General features: G+C 38.5%; 1 protein-coding gene across 6 annotated transcripts in view; it reads right to left on the bottom strand.

Moving 5' to 3' along the window:
• The window catches only part of NOL4 (nucleolar protein 4), a 417,003-nt gene extending 407,645 nt beyond the window's left edge, over nt 1-9,358 (bottom strand). For all 6 annotated transcript variants that reach the window (XM_068562976.1, XM_068562975.1, XM_068562972.1 and 3 more), the window contains exon 1: nt 9,095-9,358. In XM_068562976.1, coding sequence (XP_068419077.1) covers nt 9,095-9,358 — 264 coding nt within the window. The remainder of the gene's footprint in view (nt 1-9,094) is intronic.
• Nucleotides 9,359-9,836: the final 478 nt, after the last annotated feature.

The raw sequence follows: 9,836 nt of genomic DNA on the forward strand, positions 1-9,836 counted from the left end.
CCTTTTAAATGCCTTTACATCTATTTTTTCTTATATTTCACAAATCCTATTTTTAAAATGTTATTGGAATTAATAAAGTCTGAAATTTGTACAGCATGATTCAATTACACAAAAATATCAAGCTACTGTATTATATTGATTTACTGCTTGATAATTTGATTTCAATACCTGTATAACATTTATTTATAACTATAATATTTCAAACAATATATTGAACCAAAGGAACTATTTAACTTTTATTCTTTATTCATCTGATTTATATTCTGCAGCATAAACCAAGGAGAGACCTCAAGTCCCTACCTGTAAGACCTAAATCATAACATCCCTGCTCAAATACCTTTGGTAGCTGCCATTCCCTATAGAATGAAGGTCAAACTTTTTAACAGGGCAGTAGAGGTTTCCCATGATTTTGCCCCAGCCTACTTTTCCAACTTCATCTTCCACTGTACCCTCACTTCAGCTATCCTTGATTGTGTACCATCTCCTCAACTTGCCTTTGATGAAATAAACTCTCACCTCAACCAAACCAACAGCAAAAGTGTATAACTGTTTTATGGATGTCATGGATTTGAATGGCTAAGAAACTATTTTAATGTGTAGATTAAGTACAGAGGCACCCCGCCCTGTAAGAGAGGAGGTGATATTTTAGCTGAAGTGTAAGGTCTTAACCAAAATGATTTACTGTGAGGCAACACTGTACTAGGGATTAGAGTAATTGTCTCCAAATTGGTATATGCACACCCCAGGGAACGCAAGAGATGACCTACTGAGATGAAGAAAAAATATTAAAATGTATGCTTATATCTATTTAATATCAGCCTTATATATTTATATTTTTGAACGTGTGCTATGTGTTAAGTATTGATACAGACCTATATGTAATTTATAAAAATATACATACTGGGGGAATATTTAATTTTTTAAATCATTGGAATGCATTATTTTAAAAGTTTGGAGACCAAAGCAAGGACTTTGGAATCCCACTGAAATAGTTTCTTATCTCAGCTCTAACACTTAGAAGCTGTGTGACTTTAGAAAGTTATCTTAACTTAAACCACAATTTTCTCAAGTATGTAATGAAAAGTGTTCATACTGTAGGACTATTGTGAACATTAAAGTGGACATTTTTTTAAAGGTATTAGCCCAATCTTTAACCAATATATATTAAGTACTTGATAAATGTAAAGATTATAACATTATTATTAATCATGTTACATTCAATACTTGCTATTGCCTAAAGAAGAAACATGCTCATTAAAGAGCTCTAGATGACAAGCAAAGTCACTAGTTTCTCAGCCTTAAAAAGAGCCCATCCTTGTGCCCTGTGGGTGGGACTATAAGATAGTATAACTGTTAAGAAAAACAGTATGGAAGTTCCTGAAAAAATTAAAAATAGAACTACTATGTGATCCAGCAATCCCACTTGTGGATATACATCCAAAAGAATTGAAAGCAGGGTCTTGAAGGGACACCCTTCACACACTCATTTTCAGAGCAGCACTATTTTCAACAGCCAAAGGTGGAAGCAACCCAATGTCCATTGACAGATGAATAAACAAAATGTGGTAAGTACATACAATAGCATATTATTCAGCCTTTAAAAGGAAGGAAATCCTGTCACACACTTTAACGTGGATGAATATTGAGGACATTATGCTAAGTGAGATAATCAACCACAAAAAGACAAACATTGTGTAGTTCCACTTATATGAGGTATCAAAAGTAGTCAGATTCACAGAAACAGAAAGTAGAATGTTGGTTACCAGGGGCTGGAGGGAAGGGGAAAAGGGAAATTGTTGTTTATTGGGTATAGAGTTTCAGTTTTACAAGATGAAAAAGTTCTGGAGATCTGTTGCACAGCAATGTACATATACTATTGCACCATACACTTACACGTGTAAAAATGGAAAATATATATTATGTGTTTTTTACAATTTAAATAAATAAATATAATTTTTTTTAAAAAGAGTTCCCAGTATGGCTATGAAACTAGTTGTGTGGTGGTAAATAAGAAGTTCCCATCTGTGGTATTGGGCTGGGAGGTGATTTTCATTTATTCCATTAATACTGAGCACCAGTGAGGTATTACACATTGTGCACTCCCTTCCTTCAAAACAGGTTTTGGAAAAATTACTAAATTATCAAGCAATAGACATACTGCATGGTATGGTGTGGTAAGAATATGGTCGGTCAATTCAAGAGATATTAAGTTCGTAGAATCAACAGTACTCTGTCAAGTACTGACTATAAGGAGGGAAGAAAAGGGAGAAATCAAGCATATCACACAGATTTTTGGCTTGGATAGGTAAGCAAATTGTGTTGCCATCCATGGAAAAAAAATTTTTTTAAAAAGAGGTCAGATTGGAGGACCTAAGATGGGGGAATGGAGAGAAGAAAAATTCGTTTTTGAATTTGTTTAATTTTAGGGGCTTTGGAATATCTTGATGGAAACATCTAGTAGAAAACCCAAAACACCGATCTGAACCCCAGTAGATGTGCAGTAAGTCCCCAGAACAGAGACACAACTGAAGCCATGGACATGAGTACCATTACTCACGAGAAAGAAAGAGTGAGAAAAGGAATTCAAGACATATCTTAGTGAAATTATTTAATTTCAAGGATACCTATGTAAACAATCCATAAATCTGGAAAACAGGTTTGCCTTAGATTTTAACAGAGCTAACACAATATCTATAATGTCTGGTGGAAAGAGTGAAATGAAGAAAGGACACCTAGCTAAGTTGCTCTTTAGGTACAAAGACAAAGGACAAATATTTTCAATTGCATATAAACCTTAAAGAATAGAACACAGGAACCCTTCTTTAGGAAAAAAAAAAAAAAAAGATGATCAGGAATCACAGTTAATCAACTGATGAATCAAATAATTTAGAAGTAAAGAAAACCAGGTAAAAGAATGGATGATAATCATTTAAGTACAGCAAAGGAAAATATCAATAATTGTAAGAAGAAAATTACGTACTATAACATAAATATAAAAAACCTTGAGAGTAAAAGAAATTAGATAATATAACTGATATAATACAATCAGATATATAACAATTATAATATAATCAATATAAATTATATCGATTATAAACAGGGAGGTAAGTAATAAGGAGGTGAGAAGTGAAAATACATTTGTCTCTTACCTATGATTGGAGAAAGTCAATTATATGGTATAAAATTGAAGTCTGTAGTTGAAAAAATAAATGTAATTCACTCTCAATGTTTTTCTTAATCTTTTCTATTAATTTCAGGAATAAATACCTCTGTGAAGAAGCCTTTATTAGCAATTTTTTGAATTTCATGTATTTCTTTTTCTTTTGTTGTATTTTGGTAATATTATATTTTATTCTTACCTAAATTAGCATATAATTATCATACTAGTTTCAGAAAATTACTTTTGCTGGTCCATATACAGTATCACTATCAATCATTATGTCTCATCTTCTTTTGGCATACATGTTTAGAGGGGCATCTATAATCATGTTCAAAATTAGCTAATGGTGGTTATATCTGGGCAGGAGACTAGCATGAATTTTTAGCATTTTTTTCCTTTTCCCTTAGATTTTTGAAATAATGAGAATGTATCACTTTTAAGAAGACAAAGTCATTTTTATTTTCTAAAAATGGAGTAGGCAGAATAAATATGTGAAAAATACATTAATACATACATATATATGTATCTTGTATTTTAACTCTGTTACAGTGTGATTTTTTACTTCAGAACACAAATTATAATTACATCATGGTGTTCTTGCTTTGTTAATACTTAGAACAGCTTCTGTTTTTTTAGTATTTACTACGTGCCAGGCATATGCTACGTATGCTATATGCTTAGGAAGGATGAATTATGATTATTAATTCTTATCCCAAACTAATTAGGCAAGTAATATTATGTACATTTACAAAGAAGAAACTGTGTCTTTAGTTAAGAAACTTCCCCTAATTCACAGGTTCAGTAAATGTCAAATCCAGGATTTAAATCTTGCTCTAAAATCTATACCCTACCCACTATACCATGTTTCCTGCCATCCATGCCGTCCATGAAGTTTATCTTGTTATCCCAGGACTATGAAAACAAACGTAACCTAAAACACATTAGATTCACTTTAATTTTCCCAGTTAGATATAAAAAGTATTGGCAAATACAACAGTTATTAGTGAAAGGTGTTTATGATCTTGACATGGAGATGGAAACTTTGGAAGCTCTGTTGCCACATCCCTGGATTTCCTTCCTCATCTTTCCTTTATCCTATGCAGAAAGTGTAGAGTTAAAATCCTGACAAGCAGAATCTCCGCTGGCTCAGGAGGTTTCTAGAGGGAATATATATGAGTGCTGAGTCTTGCCCCTCACCTCCACTATAGTTACTAGCAAGACAAGGAAGAACCAATGGAAAAGTCAAGGACTCGTATCTTAGGAAGTAAGTGTGGGATAGTCCTCATATACTACGAGGGTCTGATTTCTTCCTAAAATTCAGGGGGGTTATCTCTACAAGCCCTTTGCCCCTTAATCCTCACGGCCAACTGGCCTCTAGTAAAGGTACCCACATTCCCTGAGAGCCTTAAGGAGGCGCTGTGCTAGGGACTTGCCATGGATGATGGATCCCTCCCAACAAAGCACAAGGAACCACTAAAGTCAGTTTATAAACCACAGTGCTGAGAATCATACTTGGGATCTCTTTAACCCTCCCCCCGCAAAAGACCTACGGTAGAGAGTGTCCCAAAATACTTAAATGAAGAAAAAAATGCATTGGTCATGAATAGCAATTCCCACTAGTATGGAAGTATTAAGAGATAAGCAAAAAATTGCTCATATCTCAGTGACTACTATTATGATTTGTCTCTGTGTCAGAGTTACAAAGTATCATCATGTATAACTGGCATGTCCCTCAGATTTGTTTTCTAGAATTTCTATAGCAAATTCCAGATCAAGGCCCAATACATATGATGTGTGCCTCAGGCATGGGGTTAGGCCAAGGGGAAATGTATACAGACTCCTTATGTACTATTTCCTTCACTCTGACGTGGTATAAAAAATAACCAAAAACCATAGTCAGAGAACTAAAAAAACAGTAACTGGTTATGAACCAGTCCATGAATATTCATTCTAATCACTGTACAATAATCAATTAGTAGTATACACAGCAAGAAAATATGAAATCTGAGGCTACAGATTGCAGAACTGAATAAATCATCATTTTTAAATGACATAACAAGAGATAATGCATTTTCTTTTCTGGATGAAAGATTCATTTATGTTTCCTAGTGGAATAAATAAAGGGAAAAAATACACATGAATGGTAAAAAAAAAAAAAAAAATTAAGCCAAAGTGTCTGTCCCTACAAATACAGGTCAAGAAAAGCATTGTTCACATTATTTGATTTTACAGTTTGGATATTCATTACCTTGTTTGCTTAAGACTGAAAAAAAAATAGAAATGTGAGTTTACTGAATTTCCTAATGTTTTATACAATGCAGTCAACTTTTTAAAAAATACACATTAACACGTTAATAATATTACTAACGAAAAGTTGTAATGAAATTTCTGGTTCTTTTCTAAGTTTACCTTTCCTAATATCAAGTGGTAGAATGTGCTCTGGTGCTTTACATTTTAAATGTGATGTTTCAACTAATGTTGCCAGAAAACAAAATGTCAATGAGGATGCAAAGCTTCTAAAAACAAACTAAACTAGAACTATCAAAGACATAAAATAGAGTAACCATAGTAATGCTAATTTTAAACAGTCACTGATTAAACATTTTTTTCCTAATCAATGTCAGGCATTTGATATATCTTTTTCAGAACTGTTAAGTTATTCATAATTTCATACTTGTAAATTTCTCACACGTTTAATGAAGGAACATAAAAATAATAGTGGTAGAGTGGAAAAGAACTTAGATGCAATGCTCAACAAACCTTACATATGTGTGTGTGTGTACGCGCACACGTGCACACACACATTCCCACTCCAGACCTAAAATGGCTGAGTTGCAGGATGTTGTTGCTTGGTGACCAAACAGTATCTCCTCAGCCACACAGTAATCTAAACAGTGACAGATATGTCCCCTCAGTTTTAGGCATGGCCAGGACAAATATTAAAGGGTATGTTTATCTTCTCCAATATTCCACATTTTTAAGTCAGTTGTCACTTGCTTGATTTTATCATCAGTTACATTTAGGCTTCAGGGGGGGAAAGTATTTGCAAAGCTACATATGTTCTTTTGGAAAAACAAGAGGTAGAACCGAGCTTCTTTCAGACTGAAAGATAGTCCTGTTTCAGTTAAGTCTGTGTGGTGTGTCTGCTCTCTTCTAGTCCGACCTCCCAGTTGCTATCAGTCTCCCTTTCTTTCATTAAACACAAGGAGTTAATTAGCCTCAGCCTGTCCTCTCCCCTTCTCTCTTTCCCTTTTTGCAGTAGTAATGATGTCTAATTACCGGCAACAGTGGGTTACTGCAACACCAGGCGCAAATCTCTCTCAATGACAGCAAAGCCAACCGTGAACCTTCAAGCCTCAAAAAGCTAGCATGATTCTTAGTCTATGTGAAAATACCATTCAAATACAGTACTTTCTTTCAACCGATATATGCCTTTGAATGAAAAGAAAAAGATATTCTTTGTCTTTCTGGTGACTGCACTCCTGTTATCATAAAGAAAAATCAACATATTTTTAAGGAAGAAATATTTTGAGATGTGGGGAAACACATGATAAAAGGGGATCTTTATTTTTTAACTCATTGAAATGTTGATTGGCTGTCTCTCAGAGAAGGAGGAGCCTATAATTCTATGTCAGGAGCAGCATAAAAATTTCATAAACAGCAATAGGAGAGTTCATGAATTAAAAACATCTGCAACATTTCCAAACGGGTCTGAATGAAGATCAGAGCTCTTAAATACTACACGGGAAACCATTATCCAAGAACATCACCTAAAGGATTACATTTTCTCCCCTAACTATATGGAATCCTTACTGAAAAGAGATACACGTGTTACTTTATCATTAACCCTGGAGTTGTTACTCTATATTAGATGTCTTAGCAGCAATTCTTTAACAACTCTGCATTAATTTTTCAATGAAAATATGGTATCTGAGCATGTGAATGCTGGTTTGAATTACTGGCATCCATGTTTATCTTAGCGCCTCTACAACCATTACAGAATTTATGTTAGAATTTTGAATTAATGTTTTAAAAAGGCACACCTGTTTATACATACAGTGGATGTAACCAAATCCATGCAAGTATAAACTCACTGGAGCAATACACAAGTGAAGCTATCCGACACATAAACCGAGGTGCCTAAGTGTAACATAAAAAAAAGAAAAGAAAAGAAAAGAAAAACAAACTCCCAAGCTAGCAATTTAAAAAGAAAAAACATAGAATTATTAAATAATATTCAGGTAAATATATCTTAAATGATTATTTTATTCATCAATTAGCCCCGTATTGCCCAAAGGAAAATATATTCACATGCTGTGAATTCTAATTTACTTTGTCTAACAGTAAGTTATTTTTTTAAATCAGGTTCTTCATGTTACTCCCAATAAAAATGAATCAAAGCACTTCATTCTATGTGACAGACTTCTGGCTCATCCAGATGTAAATAAACCTCAGTTCATCCATGCTCATTACTTAGTAAAGCAATCTCACCATTGTCTTTAGCAATGCCACATGTTAAAAGAGAAGGCTGCATTTATAGATCGACCTTCTAGAAACCTTCCAACAATGGCACATTTTTTTAAAAAACAGCAGAACTTTTATGTGTGTTTCCATTTCACCTTTATTTCCATGTCCCATTTTCCATATAAATTTCAAAAGAAATATACTCCCTTCAAACAACTACCCCTAATTAATCTCAAGAAACCATAAACTGCTTTCCAAACATAAAAGAGTCCTCCAAATAATCCTTTGAAAAACCTTTCATGCACATATTTCCAATTGAATATACCTCCGTTTGATAGAGAAGAATAGCTTTCAAGGCATCTCGTTTCTAGCATCCTCCAGGAATACTGCACGAGAAACAGTGGCCAGTAAGGAAGGGAGGAAAAGGAGCAAATGCTCAAGAAACCCGAAAGCGAGGCAAAAATGTACAGGATGCCAGATACCCTCCCCCACCCCTACTCCAGACGAGTACCCACCTAGCATGATGAAGAAAGAGGTCTTACGGATCTGATCTGCAATCCTACTTGCAGCCCACAGTTCCCATCTCCTTAAAAAGGAAATTGACGCTGCCGCCGCTCCCCAACCTCACAGGCTTCTGCCTAGTAGGCTGAGGTATACTGAGCTCTCAATGCCAGCGCCTGGGCTTAGAGCTTTGTGGCCATGAGACTAGAGCCATCCCAGAACAAGGAACAAATACGTACACCACTTGACTGCGCCCAAACCCATCTCGCTTTGTTGTTCATCATGTAGCTGCGGCTTTATTTGTGAAAGGGGGAAGCGAGGAAGGGAATGGGGGCAATAGGAGGAGGAATCTCCAGGACCTTATCTACAATCTCAATAGTCGTGGCAAGATCTCCGGGAGTGATCAAGGCGATCGGACAGCCCGGTGTCTCGCAATAGCGGCGGTCTAACAATAAAACCTGATAGTGTCCGGGGGAAAACCCCACATCCACGACCAGCGCCACGTTTGGGCTTTGTGCCAATAAGGAGACACTGTAGACTATCGATCAGAATCGTCTACTATCAGAGCGTGCGTCTGGGTTTCCAGCGTGGCCTTTATGAGCGGTGGCGAAGGCGGGACACGCGCCAGGCGCCCAGCGAAGGACGTGGGACAATGGCCCAGCCCGAGGACGCGGGACGCCGCCCGACCAGGGGATGGAAGCTCCAGCAGCGTGTCCAGGAGCCCGGAGGCCAGGAGGGCTGAGCGCTCTGAAGGTGCGCTGCCGCTTTAAAATAAAGGACCACAAAGACTCCACGTTGGGGGAAACGCGCCTGGCTCACGCGACTGGGGACGACTTGGGGAGGGGGTTGAGAAGGGTGGGGGCAAACGAGCCAACGGTGGCTCACGGCTCCCCCTTTCTCCCCCCCCCCCGCCCACCCCCCGCCGGGCTGCTCGGGCAGACGAATAACAGAGGAAGGCGAGTCACTCACCGTGGTCTTGACCGGCACGTAGAGCACTTGCTTTGCGCCGCCGCCGCCCCCGCGGACCTCGTCCGGCTGGCCCAGCTGGAAACCCTTCGATTTGACCCAGAATTTAAATTTGGCGTTATCCGTGGAGCTCGACTCGCAGCCGTTGAGGAGCTGGACGATCCGCTCGTATTTTTTACGGGTCACCGTCTTGGTCTTGCCTGAGTCCCCGTAAGTCCTGAGGCACCAGTCCTGGAACTGGCGGTACATGTCGCGCTCACTCTCCATGTTCCCTGCTCCCGGCCGCCGGCCGGATGCTCCCAGCGCACTTCGCACCTGTTCACCCCGGGCTCATGAAAAATGCAGCTCCCGCCACGATGTAGGGACGCGAGGTCCCGGACGCCGCCAGAGCCTGCCTCGGGTTGGGGGGGAGCGGGGGGGAGGAATGGGGAGAGGGGAGGAGGGTCGGTTGGGCACCAGCGATCAATGCCCTGTGCTACCAAGTCTCTGGTTCGTTCGTAATTGCGACGGATGTCTTGGACGCTTTTCTCGTCCTCTTAGTAATGGGTCTCTTTAATACTGTGGGAGTAGGACCATCCTAACAGCATCTGGCCCGGAGGAGCTGGGTTCTGAATAATTAAAATCCCATTCCTTGGTTTATTAAAAACCCACTATTGACTTGGGGTGGTCCCTCGACGCCTCGCCCGGGGCTGTGTCCGGGGCAGGCAGGTGGAGCGCAGCGCCGCCTCCCCGCGCGCGCCCCAGA

The sequence above is a fragment of the Eschrichtius robustus genome, chromosome 14 (assembly GCF_028021215.1).
Source record: "Eschrichtius robustus isolate mEscRob2 chromosome 14, mEscRob2.pri, whole genome shotgun sequence".
Taxonomy (NCBI): Eukaryota; Metazoa; Chordata; class Mammalia; order Artiodactyla; family Eschrichtiidae; genus Eschrichtius; species Eschrichtius robustus.